At 36.5% G+C, this 19,164-nt stretch overlaps 3 protein-coding genes across 6 annotated transcripts; 2 read left to right on the top strand and 1 right to left on the bottom strand.

The window, feature by feature from the left end:
• Positions 1-156: 156 nt before the first annotated feature.
• Positions 157-3,477, top strand: LOC139857623 (WAT1-related protein At3g28050-like). The gene is made up of 8 exons (XM_071846438.1): positions 157-378; positions 919-1,132; positions 1,242-1,304; positions 1,591-1,707; positions 2,168-2,402; positions 2,481-2,639; positions 2,788-2,939; positions 3,122-3,477. Exons 2-8 carry the CDS (start codon positions 933-935, stop codon positions 3,255-3,257), a joined length of 1,062 nt encoding a protein of 353 aa, XP_071702539.1. The 5' UTR covers positions 157-378; positions 919-932; the 3' UTR covers positions 3,258-3,477.
• Positions 3,478-4,916: 1,439 nt separating this feature from the next.
• LOC139858256 (uncharacterized) lies at positions 4,917-7,439 on the top strand. The gene has a single exon (XM_071847124.1). The coding sequence runs from the start codon at positions 5,254-5,256 to the stop codon at positions 5,803-5,805; it is 552 nt and encodes a 183-aa protein (XP_071703225.1). The 5' UTR covers positions 4,917-5,253; the 3' UTR covers positions 5,806-7,439.
• Positions 7,440-8,893: 1,454 nt separating this feature from the next.
• LOC139856845 (uncharacterized) lies at positions 8,894-15,899 on the bottom strand. Of its 4 annotated transcripts, XM_071845560.1 has the most exons (5): positions 15,315-15,899; positions 13,580-13,951; positions 12,450-13,506; positions 9,979-12,365; positions 8,894-9,582 (listed from the first exon to the last, which is right to left on the bottom strand). In XM_071845560.1, the coding sequence occupies exons 1-4, from the start codon at positions 15,444-15,446 to the stop codon at positions 10,003-10,005; spliced, it is 3,924 nt and encodes a 1,307-aa protein (XP_071701661.1). In that variant the 5' UTR covers positions 15,447-15,899; the 3' UTR covers positions 8,894-9,582; positions 9,979-10,002. The 4 variants fall into 4 exon arrangements, with proteins under 4 accessions (XP_071701661.1, XP_071701657.1, XP_071701658.1 ...); XM_071845556.1 differs by having other exon boundaries at positions 9,979-13,506; XM_071845557.1 differs by having other exon boundaries at positions 8,894-9,522; positions 9,979-13,506.
• Between the last annotated feature and the right edge of the window lie 3,265 nt (positions 15,900-19,164).

Here is a 19,164-nt window from a genome sequence, read left to right as displayed (position 1 = left end):
TGTCTAATCCATCCATATCAATTACTCAGTACGGAGTATGTGACAAGGTTTTAAGTTGGTTGTTAGGGGGTATAAATTGAAATTATATAAAAGTTCAGGGTTACTTTAAATACAAAAAAAGGTGTACAATCTCAAACTCTTTTGCTGCCAATGGACAATTGGGCAATCACATTCGTGCTCAGTACAACTAAGTAGCTCACTCCACCGTTTGCAAAATTTTTGATTATGTCAACAAAATATCTCTACTTTTGGTCCAAAAAAATTTCAAGTTTAAGGTTATAATAAGTATATACCTTAAATCCATCAAACTTTAGTTATTTCAAAAATAGCCACTTGAAACATTTGAAATTGCTCCCCAGATACTGGATTCTTGTGCAGGTTCTTCTTTATTAACTCCCTGTTTGTATAATTTAACTAGCATTTGCAGCATATCTGATGATTAAATTGTGATTGCTTCTGTTTATGTGATAAAAATTGGAACTTGAAAATTTGATTTGGGATTTGGTTCCCAGATTGCAGTATGGAATTATTAACATATTCAATTAAAGATCTTGTTGGATCTTTTTAATTGTAGTTGAAATGAAATTATTACCACACTCGATATAGATTAAGATATGCATTTTATAGTATTAATTCAATTCCATTTAATGTGACATTTAGCTTTTCATGTGTGTATTACCAACCCTTTTTCCAGTAATCCACCATTAAACTACAATATACAACAATATTTTCACCATATGGTTTAACATTATATGGTCAACCCTTATGTAGATTTTAATGCATAGGTAAGAGGTATGCATTATATGGTCAACCCTCCCAAATATGAAACATTATATGGTCAACCCTTATGTAGATTCTCAGGAATTTAATGTCTCAAAAAAACATCATTATTTACAGTTGCTTTGATCATGTTAACAGTTTAAGGTAGAGAAATGGGAGGGGGGTTGAAGTCATTTTTGGAAAAGGCGTTGCCTTTTGCGGCTATGGTGATGGTAGAATGTGGTGAAGTCGGGATGATTACGTTAGGGAAAGCGGCCATGAACGATGGATTAACTAGTCTTGTGTATGTTGTTTACTATAATGCCCTTGGTACCATTCTTCTTCTTCCCAATTTCATCATCCACAGTTGCAGGTTTGTGGTTTATTTACATCGTTGACATTAAAAAAATATTTTTTATTCACTAATGCATGTTAAAATAGTGTGATCAACGTCTTAACTTTGTTATTTTCGATTCTTGCAGAAATAATCGACCCCCTCTCACGTTATCAGTCCTTTCTAAACTCTTTGGACTTGGCCTTTTGGGGTAAGTAACTGCATTATGTTTTGTCATGGATAATATAGATGACAATTTCAACCCATTTATTGATGAATGAGTCAATTAGGGTTATGTTTTATATCTAGTTGAATTGAATTGTGGGAACGAAAAATTGCTAAAGGAAAATGGGTCGAATGGGTCTAAATTTGTTCAAAGTATAAGTAAATTGTATTGAATTGTGGACCTTTTTTTTTTTTTTTTTTTGTTATGGTAGTGCAAACCCTGGTTGAAAATGTTGAATCTGCAAGTTTATATTCACATAGTATCTCTGCAGGATTTGTCTTCTACAAGTATGTGCGTATGCTGGTATTAACTATAGCTCGCCAACTCTAGCGGCTGCGTTGGGCAACTTGATTCCAGCTTTTACGTTCTTGCTTGCTATCATCTTTAGGTACGTTATATGGATTCTTTCGCATTTCACCACATGTCACAAATGGGGATGAGCAGGATGATTGGAAAACGCGTGAAGTGGGTTGAGGTCAAATGGGTATTTTTTTGTACGGGTCAGGTCTAGTTGGATTTGACTGATCCGAACCGTTGTTTATAAAAAAAAAATGTTTATAAATGATTGATGGAGTAAAGGTAATTTAGGAGCACATCTTTGGGTGGCTAGGGTAATTACTACAATTAAATAAAATAATCGCTTTCTTTGCGTAACCTGAACAGGGAAAACCTCATCCGTCTATTAATTTGATCTTATAGAAATATATTACTACAAATAATCAATAATGTAATTTAAACAAAAAAGATTTAGGAAGTTTTATCAATCATAAACGCATTTTGAACTACTTATAACAATTACTTATAATGTATGTTGGTGTTCTTATAATTGTGCGATGAATCATGTTTAGGATCGAGAAGTTTGATATAAGTAAATCAACAAGCCAAGCAAAAGCGTTAGGCACCGTCGTGGCCATAACAGGAGCATTTGTGATGACTTTTTATCAAGGTCCAGCTTTAATCAAGTTGATTGTTGGTCACGTTTCACACAAAAATCTACTTTTGGCTACAGAATCGAATTGGGTGCTTGGTGCTTTACTTATTGCAATTACCTGCATTTGCTCTTCCTCATGGAATGTTTTTCAGGTAAAAATAAATCTTGTTTTAATAGGAGTCCCTTCTTAGTAACCCTGGATATTTTTTTTTTTTTTTAAACTCATGTAGGCAGCAACAGTAAAGGAGTATCCAGATGAAATTACTGTGGTTTTCTTGTTTTGCTTCTTTGGGACACTTCAGTGTGCAATTTTTACTCTCATTTATGAACGAAATCTCGATGTTTGGATCCTGGAAACTCGCACTGAGTGGATATCTGTTGTTTTTGCAGTAAGCAACATACGTAAAGGGTTTTTTATTATAGTTAGTAGTGTATGATTTAGGATGGCTTAAATTGAAGTTATTTTATGAATAAAATAATGTTGTATTTAGTTTGGTTTCCATATTTTCAGTTAACTGATATTCAGCTTCATTTTAGGCACTATTTGGTGCTGCAATCCGTAGCACTGTTATAACATGGTGTCTACGCAAAAAGGGCCCGGTTTTTGTCTCCATGTTCAAACCTATCTCAATGGTGATTGCTGTAATCATGGGGCTCATGTTTCTTGGTGATGTTCTTCATTTGGGCAGGTAAAAGTATCAATAACTTCCATCATTATTGAGTAAAGTTCACAAGATTATAACTTTCCAAGAATACATTGAGTCAAGTTAGTTTGTGCTTTTGATTATTCATCGGACGTAACCATTTAACCCTTCTTGATGCTAACATAGAATTTAAAGATGACCAACATTTGATCTTTATTGTTTTACAGTGTGATTGGAGCAGTAATAATTGCTCTAGGAGTTTATATGGTTTTATGGGGACAAGCGAAAGAACGTAATTTGGCAATAAATGATGTTTCAAGACTCGAATCGTCAACAGAAAATACCCCTCTCCTACAAAAATGAATAATTAGTTGATAATTGGTCAACTACCTTCTCAGTTGCTTCTTGGTATTCTGCTATTCAAATATAAGTAAGCTGTTTCAGAAATCTTGAAGTTCTATGAATAAATCCTTAGATCAACATCATTGTGTTATGTAACTGAAAGTTTAAAAAGCCTTATATTAATCAAATTTGTAAACAATAAGATTGATTTCTTTGGGCAGAATGCAATTGTCAAATGTAAAGATTTAGTTTTGTCAAATTATTATGTTGATCTTAGGGTTAGTTCTATGAAAATGTAATTATATGTCCTCATTCCTCACATCTATAGTATGCACGATAATTATGGGACTTTTATTGTGTGTCTAACTTTACAAGGTGTCAGCTTAAGCGCGATATGCAAAAGCTCCTTGCAAATATGGATGGGGCTCGAGCCCATTCGTGTCATGAATTTACACCTCTTCTCATAGTGGGATTAGTCTTGTTCCTGGGACAATCGCATAGTGATATGCGACTTGCTTATCTGGTGAAGGTTGATCGTGATCGAGAAATTAAGATCGCGATCTGAAAGTTCTCGGTCACCAGCCATGCACAATGTGCACAAGTTTGTAATCTTTTTTTTTTGGGTGGGGGTGGGAAATCTTTATAAAGCTTTAAAATTTTGGACATTTTCGTTAATGGAGGTGATCCTCGCACACCACTTTTTGATCCATATACACTTAATTGGGCAGAATGCAATTGTCAAATGTAAAGATTTAGTTTTGTCAAATTATTATGTTAATCTTAGGTTTAGTTCTATGAAAATGTAATTATATGTCCTCATTCCTCACATCTATAGTATGCATGATAATTATGGGACTTTTATTGTGTGTCTAACTTTACAAGGTGTCAGCTTAAGAGCGAATGGTACCCGTTGCCTTAATAGTCAGAACCTGCTATGCAAAAGCTCCTTGCAAATATGGATGGGGCTCGAGCCCATTCTTGTCAGGAATTTACACCTCTTCTCACAGTGGGATTAGTCTTGTTCCTGGAACAATCGCATAGTGATATGCGACTTGCTTATCTGGTGAAGGTTGATCGTGATCGAGAAATTAAGATCGCGATCTGAAAGTTCTCGGTCACCAGCCATGCACAATGTGCACAAGTTTGTAATCTTTTTTTTTTTGGGTGGGGGTGGGAAATCTTTATAAAGCTTTAAAATTTTGGACATTTTCGTTAATGGATGTGATCCTAGCACACCACTTTTTGATCCATATACACTTAATTACCTATTTTACTCTTAATTATACTTATAATAATAATATAAGTTCAACTTTCTAGGACATAACTGTGATTTTATGAGACAAAAGTGTACATGGATTAAAAAGTTGTGTGTGAGAATCATCTCCCCTTGGTTAATATTCCTAATTTTATTACTTTATTCTTCAATACATGTAGGAATAAAGTCATGTAATTTGCACATTACTTTTTTTAACGACAGTTTGTAGTAGTAGTAGGGTTGATATTGTTATCCCAAACATTATATAAGGGCCATTTATGGATTATATAGTACAGAGGAATCGATAGTACAAGCTTGTCAGTATTCTAGGGACCATTTATGTAACTTACTTATAACCTCCATAGTTCATACTCTCAAGTGACTTGCATCAATTGTTCCACCAAAAATCAACGCCAAACCCCCAATATTTTCGCCCCTTCAATTTTTGTGATTCCATTCAATTAAAACCCCTATCAAAATCACATTTTTTTCACTTACCATTAATTCAATTTTACTCAAACATCTCAAATCTTAACTGGGTATGTTTCAATTGTAAATTTTGTGTTCAAAGTTTCAATCTTTTGGATTTACGTTTGTAACCCTTGAGGATCTCAAGTTAATTCCAAGAAGTAAGTTGTGCTGTGCTCTTCTTGTTATAATCAATTGTCTTATTGATTGTTTGTTAGGGCTAATTTTCGTTAATCAGAGTTCGAATTTGAAACCCTTGTTTTATAATTTGGGAATCTTGAGATTTAAGGCGAAATGTCTGAAGGATATTCAATTGAGCTTTACTTTGATCCAGCTCTTGAAAACCAAGTTTTAAAAGCATGGAATGTAGTGGCTAGAAGGCAAATTAGTACTCATCTTATAGAAATTGAATCCAGACCTCATATAACTCTGTTTTCGAGTCCGTTTATCGATCCATCTAAGCTTGAGAATATTGTCAAAAGTTTTGCCTTAAAGCAAGATCCTTTACCTTTATCTTTTGGTTCAATTCGAAGCCTTGCAAATGATAACAATGTGTTGTTTCTTGCTCCAACTCCTACTTTACCTTTACTTCAATTTCATATTCAATTGTGTGATGCAATGAAAAGAGAAGGTATCGACATTCCCGAAGAATATCGTCCAGATTCGTGGATTCCATATTGTCCTGTTGCTGAGGAAGTACCGAAGAATCGAATGGCCGAAGCGTTTACAGTTTTGAGAGACTTAAAGTTACCGGTAATGGGGTATGCGATGGATATTGGATTGGTTGAGTACTCGCCTGTTCGTGAACTCTTTTCTTTTGTGCTTGGTGGGTGCGTTGAATCTTGAGGTTTGAGTTACAGTATGTTTCTTTGTGATCATGTTTTTTTGATGTTCATTATTCTTTTTGAATTTGATGTTGTAAAAAACTTGTTGTAGAATAGCATTGGTTATTTGTTTCCGTATAATATGATAATAACCTGATATAAGTTTATCTTTATGACAGTTGCTTTTAGCTGACTTGTTAATAATTGTTCTGCTGAACTCTTTATGTGTGTTAGGATATCTTAAGCTCGAGATAACATTTTGATTAGGTTATTGCATTATGAAATGGTAAATTGATCATTTACTTTCGCTAAGATCGTTATTCAGAATAGAAAAAATAAAAAAAAAAACAAAAAAAAAACATCTGTAGTTATTCTTTTGCCCATTTGTAGTCGGGTTTGTAAATGTGAACGTTAAAAGTACTTGAGTTGGACCTGTTTATGATAATGTCATTTACAGTTACCAAGTATTCTGAACAAAGGACGAGAATTCGCCTAGTCATACCGAGATTTACAACGTTGGGGGAATGTTATGTTCGGAATTTTTCATCTATGTCCAGGTAAACCTTGATTGTGACTTCCTCCTGCAAATCGAATATGCAAGATCTAATTTCAACACAGTTACTTAATAATCGGTTGAGTAGGTTATTATTAAAATCAGAAAATTAGGAATAAGGAGAAAAGCAACTTATAATGAATGAGTCTAGGGGGAAAAGTAGTGTTGGTTTAATATTTGAATGACTTGAAAGATTGTGATAAGCGTTTCGGCTCAACTTGACCTGGTTTGTGTTGACTTCATTATCTTACAGATTTAATTTGACCCGTTACTTTAGATACTAACTCTCCGTTACTTTTGATACCAACTCTGCACTTCCGGTGTTTTTGGATAATAAGTCTATTATATAGATCATGAAAAATTGTCAATAGATATGTTGTCGTTTTGGAGCAGAATGTCATGTAGAATTGTTGGTATAAGTTTTTACAATACTTGCGTATTGGTGATGTTTGTTTTTAAGTTTTTTTTTTTTTTTTTTTTAAATCTGCGGACCATGTCTATATAGAAGATGTGACCTAAATGTCTGTATGCTTAATAATGAAAACGGTTTGTTTTTATATCTAGAAGATGTGACCTAAAGGTATATACACTTAATAATGAAGATTGTTTATTTTTATATCTATGTGATCTAAAGGTGTGTATGCATGCTGAATAATGAAGACGACTTGTTTATATCTAGAAGATGTGACCTAAGTCTATATATTGAATAATGAAGACTGTTTGTTTTTATGTCGTTTGTTTTTATGTCTGTAAAATAACTTATTTCCGTCTGCAACACCTAGAAGCATATTTTCGAGTTTGTGAGTTCACAGATTGAATAAGACATTATCTTATCTTTTGTCCTAAAAAACAATCTACAGTAAAAACGTCACCCACAACAGTACAAGAAAAGGAAGATTAATTGGGTTCACTAGCTAACGGCTCCTGCTAGTGGCGATTCTTCATGAGATGTGAAGCGCGTGTTGCCGACTCCACAACAAGTGAATCATCAATATTATTAGTGTATTGTTAGATGTCGTGATACAAATCATGTTGTAACCTCGAGTCTTTGATGTCGTATTCTCCTGGCTTCTGGTCGAATGTTGTAATCCGATGCAGTCACAAATGACACTGATATTGTTTTGTTGGTTGAATCAAAATTTCTTTTTGAAAAAAAAAAAAAATAATAAAAAAATAAATAAATAGCGTCACTCGCATTGCATACATAAGACATGATAAGATTTGCTTACTGAAAAACAAACAAGGAAATAGAGAATTGTGGGTGCGTTTTAACACCATAGTGTTTTTGCAGCAAATTCTTTAGGATTTTTAGCTTTTAACTAAATCACCTTTGTTTATCTGAAAACCAAGTGCGATTTAATAGGAAAAAAGACTAAGAAACTTAAGGTAAAAGAAAAGATCTTTTTAGTTAAGTGAATATCACTTTAACTAACTGCGTATAATAAATTATAAGTTTTCATGAGATGGGTGGTTAATTTTAGTGTACAAATAAATTAACCATGTTCTAATTTCTTAAAGACAACCCTTAGCTCTGTTCCAGAGATTTTTTTGGAAAGAAGAGAAGTGAAATGAAAGGGAATGAAGTAAATCCTTCCAATTTGAGAAGAAACACTTTGAAGGAAAATTACACTGAATAATCTCTTCAATTCCTTCCCTTTCTCTCCAAACTAAAACTCAGAAACACCAAATCTTTAAACTTTCTTTTCACTTCATTTCTCTTCTCTCTAAAATTAAACTTGGAAACAAAGCCTTAAGGTTGTCATTAGAAATTTTTAATAAATTAATTTGCCTAAAATGTTGCAATCCAAGTAAAAATTTACATAACCATGTGAGTGGTGGTGATATGGTAATACCCTAACCGGAGGTTAAGACTGGAGGTTAAGGGTTCGATTCCATAAAACTACAAAGATATTCTCCTTCATAGCTAGCGAGTAGTCAATTAGTTAGTTTTGAAAGAAAGAAAAAAAAAAAAAGTTAGATACTCTTCAGGTTAATAAAAGCAAAGTAAAATTTTACATTGGCTTTTTTGTATTTTTTTCTGATGTGTATTTACTTGTTACTGTATTCGTGGAATGACATGGATATCCAAATGTATTTATTAGCCATTCATCCCAAAGCTAGGGTTAAAAAACCCCAGATCGTTCACTGCTCCAAGGTTGCATCATTTTCCCCAAACCGTTCACTCCACCTAAAAATCAAAGATCCCAAATCGGAAATGGCCAACTCAGGAGGATGTTTGTTTGGAGATTTTGCTAGTGTGTGGGCATATCTTGGACACGGTAGAACTCCACAACTCGAGTTGGAAACTTTGATGCAACTACTTCAAGTTGATTGATCCAAAACTTCCTAATAAATGGTTTAAGAAATGAATTGAATAATGAGAAACAATGATTGGAAGTTGCAAATTGAAAAACACGAGGTAAACAGTTGGGTGTTGGTAGATATTTTAGTTACATTAGCAAAAAGTTCGAAGTGATCATAACTGAATCAAACGACGATAAAGCACATTGGCGGCTTGGCTTAACGAAACTTTTCAGATACCATGCATACTGACAACTGTGAGAAATACTATGATACAAATCATATAAGATACGAATATATAAGGCCACAAGTCCACAACAATCAGTCAATCAGATCAAACAAATTTACGTTTGAACCTGAGAAGGCATGCCACACAAAAAAATAAAGCATCAGATCATTAGATTCACTAACCCTTATCTAGCTATTAAAAATTCCTTCCATTTAGGTCCGACCATTATAAATGAACCCCCTAATCGTAATTATCTGTTGATGCTTTGTAAGTATAGGCGTATACCCAAGCAAACAACAACAACAACAATGTGACTATGTGAGGATGTACCCAAAGCAAAGCCAGGTTCAATAGGACTGCCGATGCTAAAACGTTCATACCTGGGGCAGGGATTTGGCCAACTCTTGGTGAATATGACTTTACATGAAACAACAGAAAAGGGAATAAAAATTTTACAAACTAAACCCAGAAGAACTGGTACTCTACATATATCTGTTGACCAACTCATTGGTTGTGTTACGGGTGGGGGCAAATGCTTTGTAACATGGAATACATCGACACGGGCCACTCCGTTCAAACCATTTCAAGCAACAAAGCAACGCTGCAACGCAAGCATAAAGGTGTCTAAACAAGACGGTGGCACTTTTTCGGGAAACCTGCACACGCAACATGCAGATCAGTGAGTTATCCACTGAGAGAGGTCCCCGACGGATTACCTGCAGAAGTCATAGTTAGTCTATGAACAAAGACTCAAGAATTTGAATACATCTCACTAAGCATAAGAAAAGCAAAACGCTGACAAAAGTGCATGTCGGTCTGTTGTGTAACAGGTCTACTAGACTCGGGTCAAACAGGTTATATTTGGCACGAGAGAGGTCAGGTTGAAATGAAACACTTTGTCCATGACTTTTAGTTTATAACAAATAACTTGTGTATTAAATATGATCAAATTAAATATACGATCATGTTCTACATTACATGATTAAAAAGTTTTTATGGATTAGAGATGGTCAATACAACCTGCATCGACCCAATCATAAGTAAACGAGTCGACATTGCCACTTCTAGTTTACAGTGCATCAACAATAATGTGATTAAAAAAGAAGACTCACCAGGCATCACAAGACCACCGTTCCCTATTGCCATGACGGATGTTTGTAACTAAGCCTATCTCCATCCCACCCGCTATCAGGATCTTTCCTCTTTGAACCTGCGGCCATTTGTTGAAGCATCTTTAGCTGCTCATCAGCCATGGCTTGAGACCCAACAAGAGGAATCTGTCTCGATACGGAAGACAACTTATCATCTGTGCCACCACCACCGCCGAGACCTGCATTTAGATCTAAACCGTTACTAGCCCACTTTCTACCATCCGCTCCAAGGTTAGAACCACCAGGAAGACTCATAAAGTAGGGCCTATAAGGCATTGACACCACACCGTTAGGTCCCACCAGCTGCGGCTGTGGGGGTATAGTAGAGAAACAAACAGGCCTGCCAGATGATGAAGTATCCACATAACCAGTTGAAACCGAAGAATACACATTTGAAACAGAAGGCATTGGAAAATTGGTCTCGAATGGGAACGCGGAATGTTGAAACGGTACAGTAGGCTGGAATGCAACCGCAGGATTATGTGATGTACTGGCAGTCACTGGAGTCAAAATTCTTTGTGACGTGTAACTCTGTTCCCCTCTACCAGGTAGAACTGACGGAATTGTAATTGCTGGGTAAGTATTATTTGGTGAAAACCAAGTTGAAAAGTTCCCAATATCCATATTATTATTATTCATTCTGACATTAGGACCACTAGACATGAACTGTCTACTATTTTTCGAGAAGGATACTGATACTGATTCACCACCTACATCTTCTGCACCAGGTCCATTGTTCAGGTCGAAGTCCCTAGAAGAATTTGGCCTTCCAGATAAAAGTGACATAGAAGGTCTACCGCTGACATCAGCACTATCTTCACATGCATTTAGATCAAGATCCAGTCTACCACCGCTAAACGGGCGGTTCACAGGGTCAAGACATGTTGATGGGGTAACGTTTTGGCTAGAATCATCATCAACTCCAACATTTAGGTCAAAGTCTAGAAGAGGACGAGCCGGTTTACTGGTACGGTTATCAGGAACTGGAAAATCTGGTTTCCGTGGTTCTGCAGGACGAAATGCACTGGTGGCAGCAGATCCCTTCCAACCAAGCTCCGCCTTGCCTCTCAAGAGATTTTCTGAAGGGTAAAATGGTCCTTTGGCAGCAGCAGCTACAGTTATTAAAGTAGACCGATTCTCTGTAACAGGTGAATTAGAAGACGAAAAGGGGCTTGGAGAGGGAATAGAAGACCTATCGACCTCTCCTTGAATACCATCATCACTAGGAAGAACTTCATCATTCAAATCAAAGTCTAACTTTACTGCCATTTCTACACCATTGACATCTGCCATATCTGTAGACTTTTTAGTTGATCTTAGTTCTTGAGTTGCAGAAGCAGGGGCTTTGTCGTATTTTTCTATATTCACCTCGAAATGTTCATTATTGTTAGCGTCTTCAGACTTTGGAGCAATATCAGCATTACAGTGAGAATTTGTAGCCAAGTTGTTGCTGCTTGAGCGTTTGAGCACCAATCTCTTCTCATCCTGACGCATGTCAGAAGATGACCAAGAAGCTGAATCGTCATTATTATGTGTCTCCACCTTTGCCCTTATACCATCTGCATCTGACTGAACCACAATGTTTTTGGTCTCTTTACAACAACTCGTGTCTTCCATCAAACAAGAAGGCTCTACCTCAAGTGCCATAACATTATCATTGTCTGCAGTTGGCAAATTCGACAGTGTATTGTCCTCATCAGTTTTCAACTCACAGCTACTGTCACCAGAAACGCGGGTCCCTACTCGCGAAACCGGCTGCTGGGATTCACCTTTCGTTGACAATGAGTCAACGGATTGACCATTTGCCACACTGACATCATCTTCATCAGATCTAGACATTTCCCCAGCCGCCACGCTAGCAAGAAGATTCATTCCGACATCATCAACCACGGGTGGTGACACACTAGCTTCAGAAAATTTAACACAGCTTTCTACCAATGCATTTATAGAGCTATAAGAAGCCTCGTAAAGCTTCCCTGGTTCAGGAATAACGCCTGATGATGAACCACTACCAAAGGATGCTTCATTCGTTCTCTCTTCATGACCATCATTGTTAACAGGTTGTTCATTATGGCTAACCAATCCATCTTTTGGTACACTATTTGCTTGCAAGGATTCACTTTTCACATGAGTTGGCTTCTCGGGTGGTACTGGAAGATAACCCTTACCAGATATAGTAGACGAGTCTTCAAAAGATTCCACATTTACGTTTCGTGTGGGACTTCGGACACTGTTTGGCAACCTCACAATAAGTCTCGGGCTATTTCCATTATCCAAATGGGATACATCGGATGTTCTCTCAGACGTTTGCCTAGTAGAACCACTTTTTCCAACTTCCTTCTGAGCTCCTGTGTTAGTAGATGCATGGAAACCATTACTTGAATTCTTACTGTGAGATGAACTATTATATATTTTACATACACTAGACGTACCGGTCTTCACATGCTCACTAGAAAAAGATTGACTGTTATTTGGCGACTGACTGGAGCTGCAACTCCTTCCTTCTTTAGTTGCTGATGATGGAGACAGTTTTGTGGAGACAGGAGACGTTGGTGACTTGGTGACAGCTTCACTGGAGTTATTATGCTTTAATTGTTGGGATTTCAGTGTGGGACCTACATCAGAGTTACTGACAGCACGTCTACTACCCAGAGGAGAAACTTCAGTCGTTGACTTGTTTGACCAAGAACCTCCTCGGCTTGTACCAGACTTCGTTTCAATAATATTCATTTCAGCTTCTACACGTCTCTTCCATGTGCTAACTAAACTTCTTGCTTTGTTCTGAATTTCAGAATTTTTATGGCTACGCAAATGATTAACAGACTTCCCAACGTTACATGTCTGTAAAGCATGAAGATTTACAGGCAACTTTTCAAGGGCACGAAGTAAAGAGAAAAGAAAATCCTCAACAGATTTATCATTTCCTTTAGATATACCATTACCATTACCGATCTTCCCCTTATGGATCTCTTGAAGCCATTCATCTAAAACTGACAAGCCCTTTAGCTGAACGAACGTACCTAAACAGTCAAACCTGTCAGTAATCGATATTACATCCACAAGCATTGTTCGGGAAGCCAGGTCGAGTTTCTTCTCAGCGTTGTCAGGTCGCATGAGCTGTATCAATTTTTCAACCCCTCCTGTATCTATCAACCCTGCTTTGTCAGTAATTCTGGCAATCTCAGTCTTTATAGTGTTTTCTGGTCTATGTTGACCAGAATCAGCATCTTCTACTTTAGATAAACATTCACGCTTAACAGAGTCTAAATTGTAAATACCATGCTCTCTCTTTTTACTCTTTGCATTTGATGTAATAGAGGAGGAACTATTCTGTAAATTATCTGAACTATGTTTCAGTTGTGCTGTCCCATTTGGACCATTCACGGGTTTTGGAGAGCGACCTCCAGTAAGAGATGCTCCATACATATCTATATGTGTCTTATCTAATAGCTGGTTTACTTCTTCTTGTCGTTCCTGTGCCAAATAAGACTAAATATCTAATTAAGATAGTTTTCAAAAGAAAAAGGTGACATGAAAAAACAAAATGAAGTACCATACTCACGTTAATATAGTCTCTATCAGTTAACCACCATAAACACTCGCCCTCGATATCATACACTCGTCTGCAGACAAATGAGAATGTCCCTGAAGGAAGTTCAAAACCTTTACGAAAGAATGTGACTTTACACGGATGGAGTAACGATGCAGCAGGTATCTCATCCTCGTGAAACGAATAGAAGATCTCGTTAGGTGCTGCTTCTAGCAAAGCACCTTCTTTAAGCTTTACGTCTGCAGGCCGATACAACCAATTCACACTCAGACTTGGACTACTTTCTTTTTCTACGATTAATTTACGAATTTTACCAACAAAAGGAAGAGAACTGTTTAGTGGTTTAAACAGAGCACAGTCACCAACATTAATCTTGCGACCATCCTGCAAGATATGAACCAAGTTAAACCAGAGAAACTTACTGTCAAATCAGCTACAAAAAATAAAAAAATAAAAAATATAAACCGGAATAACTTACAAGCACCAAAAGAAAAAAAGAAAAAAAAACAACATATTAACAAAACATGTATAGCTTTTTGGCAGGATTGGGTATTGTTGCATTTATATAGCTTGTAACCAGCAGTACAACTTTCAAATATATATACACTTAAGTTTAGGCATACATGGCTAGAAGGATGCTCCATGGATCAACTAGGAAATGTAATTTGAGTTCATATATATAGAGTGAGGATCCAAAGAGAATAAGTTTTGGGAGAAGAAAAAAGGTAGAAGGTTTTCCCTATTCGGTCTACCCGGGGGGGAGAGTAATCAGATACAATTCTCTGATGTACGCAACCTAGCATGATCACTCCATGACTGTTTCCAACCCATCCCTGGCCACCACTAAATATTCGTCCTAGACAGGATTCGAACTTTAGACCTCTTACAAGGAACTCAAGGCCCCAACCACTGGGAGAAAACTAGGAGAATAATAGACACCACACCATATACTCGAACAAATAAAGAGGAGTTTTCTCCAAAAAGTTGTTCTCCCTTGATCCACAAAAAGATACTCCGTATATAAATTACATGGTTTTATGCATTTAAATATAAATGTGACAAATTACGAAGTACATATTAATGCTATTTCATGCTCATATCATTGACAATCAAAAGTTAAAAACCACAAATTACAACTTGAATTGTAAATTATATGAAATGTTCACGGACACATGTGCACATGTGAACAAGAACTTATATATTTTATTATAAGGGTAAATTAGAAGCTTTCTAAAGCTATTAAGAATCAATCTTAATCCACCAACATTCATATGTGATTAATCTACTCACGTGAAAATCACGTGTGAGAATCCTTGTAATTTAAAAGCTCTCATTGTTATATTATATGTGTGTGTGTGAGACTTAAAATCCTTGTACATTTTTTGAACTTGGTAAACTTGGTAATAAAAACACCACCACAACAAGAAATCAATAAGTGACCGCCAACAAGTCCTTAGCTACAGCATGAAATGATTCAGGAAACTATATATGATTCAATGAAAACTGCCAGTCCAAACACAAACTTCATGCTATCTATTGACCAAGGCAGTGAACTTCAGTCAGTAATTATTAATCAATAGGTATTATTACGGAATCCATATTGATGCACATAATTAAGCCTAGTTGGGCCTAAAAGCTGCAAACTTGCATTCAAATAGATACTTTAATCAACTGAAATTTACAGATACACATACAATTGCAGATACGTACATATATATATACACACCAGTGATAAAATTATATATACTTTGGAGAAAGAGTTAGTATCAATGGAAATGAATGAATTTTGGGGAGCAGCTACAGACGGCGTGGAAGAAGATGGGACCGGCCACATGTGCCACCGGTTGAACCACAGCTCACCTTCCAACCGCCCATACATAATAACTTCCTCCCAATTCCATCATCAAAATCAATTTTCTTATTAATCAAATCTTTTTCTTCGTACCGCGCAACTAAAACCATCAATTACTTCCGTCAATTTTCCGATCCCCTTGTTTAGTTTCAATCGCAAACCCTAGGTTGTTGAATTGATCGATCGTGTATTAAATTAAGAGACGGAACACCTTTAGATCAGCAATCTGACTATGAAATGATGATTTGTAGAATGAAACGATTGATGCGTGGTGTAGAGGTGTGGATATGGATTAGGGTTTTTGGTAGGAAATGATTTAGTGTGGTGAGAATTGGATAAGTTTACAGATCTAGGTGTTGTGTGAAAGTGTATTAGTGAACCGGTTAATTTGTTGGCCGGATTTATGAACCGGCGGAGATTAACGGGAGAGATAATTGGATGTGCGAGCAAGAAAAGGAAAAAAAAAGATAATCGAGAAAGATAGTGATGCTCCGCTTAACGGCGTCAGGAGGGGAAACTGTTGACCATAATAAATACTAGTAATAAATAAAAATAAAAATAAAAATATATATATAAATAATTAAATAATTATAATTATTAAATAATAAACATGTATGCATAAACACTAGCACGATAGTTACTCAATGAACGGGAAAATTATTTCATTTCATTCGACAATATATGATTGATTCTGCATGTGTAGCGGTTTTGAGTCATTTTTGAATTTTTCTTTTGGCTATTGAATGTTGCGATTAATGAGTGTTTCAAGTGCTTACACCTTTAGAAATATGTGGTTGTTTGGCTGCATATGGCGACGGGTGCTGGAGTAAGTTCGGAGGTTCATTTTGGTAAATGATATTCTATGTTGTAGCGTGTTATTGTATTTGGTTAGTTTATTAAACCACTTCAATAGGTTCGACGTTATACTGTTATTTCAATGGGTTGATTTTAGTTGAGTCAGAAAGTTTGATAGGCTTATAGTAATTAGTGTGTTAGTGCAAGTGATCATCGGATCCACTCAAACATGCTAGTGTCAGAAGTTCGATTCCCGTGTGGTGCACCACTGCACACAAAGTTGCCCTTTAATCCTTGAATTCCACCCAAATGATGTCTTCCGCACATCGCGTTGCGGGGGCAGTGTTAGAGGGAGGGTTTTACTGGCCATGCCCTTGGATTGAGCCGATTTTCCTCCTGGATAGCAGTTAGAGGCGGATTATGCAACTGCGGGAGATGAATGCACGAGTGGCGTAGTCCCCCGATTCCAAACTGCTGTTAAAAAAAACTAAATTTCTTAATAGTAATTATTTATATTTATTTAATTGATTGATATATTTAATTTGTTAAAAAGGCTTATATATGCAACTAATATTGATTACTTTGGTAAAAGAGTAAGCGTAGTTTTCCTATTAGTGTTTGGCACAAGGCATTTGTTAGTATGTTCTGAAACTAGTATTGTAGTTGATAGTTGAACTGAACCAAATAAGACCTCTATTAGTTCAATCAATATCATATGTATGTCGTATCTTTTGGTTATTTTTCTCCCATCACGTTAGTTCAGTAGCATCTAATCTAATCCTATATATGCCAAAAAGAACATTTAAATCGAAAAATCTTACATAATCATCACTGTTAAGGTACCACTATGCGAATACTTCGTAACGTTTAACACCAAACAAAATGTAAAGAGATAATGCTTACTTTAAACAAAGAAGATTGAATAAAACAGCATAGAGTGAAAACTTATAAGATATTTATAGATACTTGTAACGACCCAAACCAATAACCAACCGATTACGCGAAACAAATTTTTTTTTTTTTTTTTTTTTTTTTTTACAACAGGAGAGTGCGCGGCGCGCACAAGCCCCAACAGCTTCTGTCCGGTTTTGTCCAATTTCAAATAAAGATCTCCCACTTCCCGACATTTTTAGACGAAACGCTTTTCACAACATGTTCTAATATGAAAAACTCATACGATTCAATCATAAAATGAGTTTTACAAGACGGGGCCCACATCGGCCGTTTTACGAGTTTCGTTCAAAACATACAAGTTCAACCATAAGAGTTTAAATTACAAACGACACTATGAGCATGGTGTTTGGGGGTTAAACCACCCAAATCTCGGTCAAACTCCAAATGCTATAACATCCAAAAGCGTCCCCTACAAACAAAGCGGGATCTCTAATCCATACGAATGCCCTTACCCTTGTCTCCGCCGGAGCCTATAAAAAGATAAACAACGAGAGGGTAAGCAAAGCTTAGTGAGTGCAACAATTATACATGCACATATATAACCCATCTATTTGCATTCGCACCCACCAAATACCTCATACGAGAATAATACTCAAATAGCATGTCGTCTTACTCATAATGCTAACAACTCGTACACCATCACAACATCACATTAGCATATACACAACACAATATATATATAGCATGCTAAACAATATCCATCAACATAATATGGTTAACCATAACGCTATGGTGCTACCTGCATGTGGTTCACACCATACGCATTTGAGTCTCACTCTTTTATAGTGCTACCGGCTCGTGGTTCACACTTTGGCGCTACCGGCACGTGGTTCACGCCTCATTTTATAGTGCTACCGGCACGTGGTTCACACTTGATGCTACCGGCACGTGGTTCACATCCAAATTTTATAGTGCTACCGGCACTTGGTTCACATCATAATACTCGTCACATACATGTTATGGCACTACCGGCACGTGGTTCATACCATAACATTCACAAATAAACACGCCATATACATGTACGCATAATTATTCCACTCACCTTAAAGATTTGGTGATGGTTTTATCCTTCCGCAAGCTTCAAAGCCAAGTACCTAATGCAATAAGTACTCGATCAACAAACAAACTTGTTAGACTAAATACCAACACTTCACTCATGTGCATTTAGTGACTTAAATGCATTAAATGCCCCATTTTCACCAAAACCGCCCCTTAAGGGTCAAGACCATCATTAATCACTTAAAAGCTAGTGATTAAGGTCCAACAACACTAACTATTACACAATTAGGGTATTTCATAACCATCTTTCCCAACTAGGTCAATTATTACACACTTGACCATTTTAAAACCAACACACCCATTTCGGGTTATCCACTAACCCAATGACACCCATTTACATTAATAACTAGGTGTGCTAGTAATTAACTAACCAATTATGACTCATAAACTCACTCATCATTTTGAAATCCTAGGTTAGTCATTCTTGAGTCATCATGACTCAATCTTACCCAAGAACACCCAAAATGATCAAATATGGGTTTTATGTTCTTCATTTACCCAAACCCTAACCCATACATAAATCAAAGTAAGGAAATCCAAGTTAGAACATACCACTACAACTAAAACGTAGCTAGAGAAGAGATGAACAACTTTATAACTCGAGCTAAGACTCAAAACTAGCTCCTTCTTCCTTTGCTTGAGCTTTCTCACACAAGAATCTCACTCTCTCTCTAAAATTGAAGTGGATAGGATAAGGTTGTTGGAAATGGAGTGAATGACACCCCAAGATCTGACCAACTGGCCTCAAACTCGTCCACAAGTGAAATTACCAAAAAGCCCATCAAAATATCTGATTAAAATAAGCAGAACCCAGCTACAGTAATAGTGCGCTGCGAGCACCCTTAGGTGTGCGCTGAGCGCACCTTGCCCAGTTCAGCTTCTGACCTCCGTTTAAATACACAACGTCACCCACACTCCATGTACTCTATATACACCA

Source organism: Rutidosis leptorrhynchoides, chromosome 7, assembly GCF_046630445.1.
Source record: "Rutidosis leptorrhynchoides isolate AG116_Rl617_1_P2 chromosome 7, CSIRO_AGI_Rlap_v1, whole genome shotgun sequence".
NCBI classification, from domain to species: domain Eukaryota; kingdom Viridiplantae; phylum Streptophyta; class Magnoliopsida; order Asterales; family Asteraceae; genus Rutidosis; species Rutidosis leptorrhynchoides.
The sequence above is the reverse complement of the archived record's forward strand: the minus strand, read 5'-3'. Positions and strand labels throughout refer to the sequence as shown.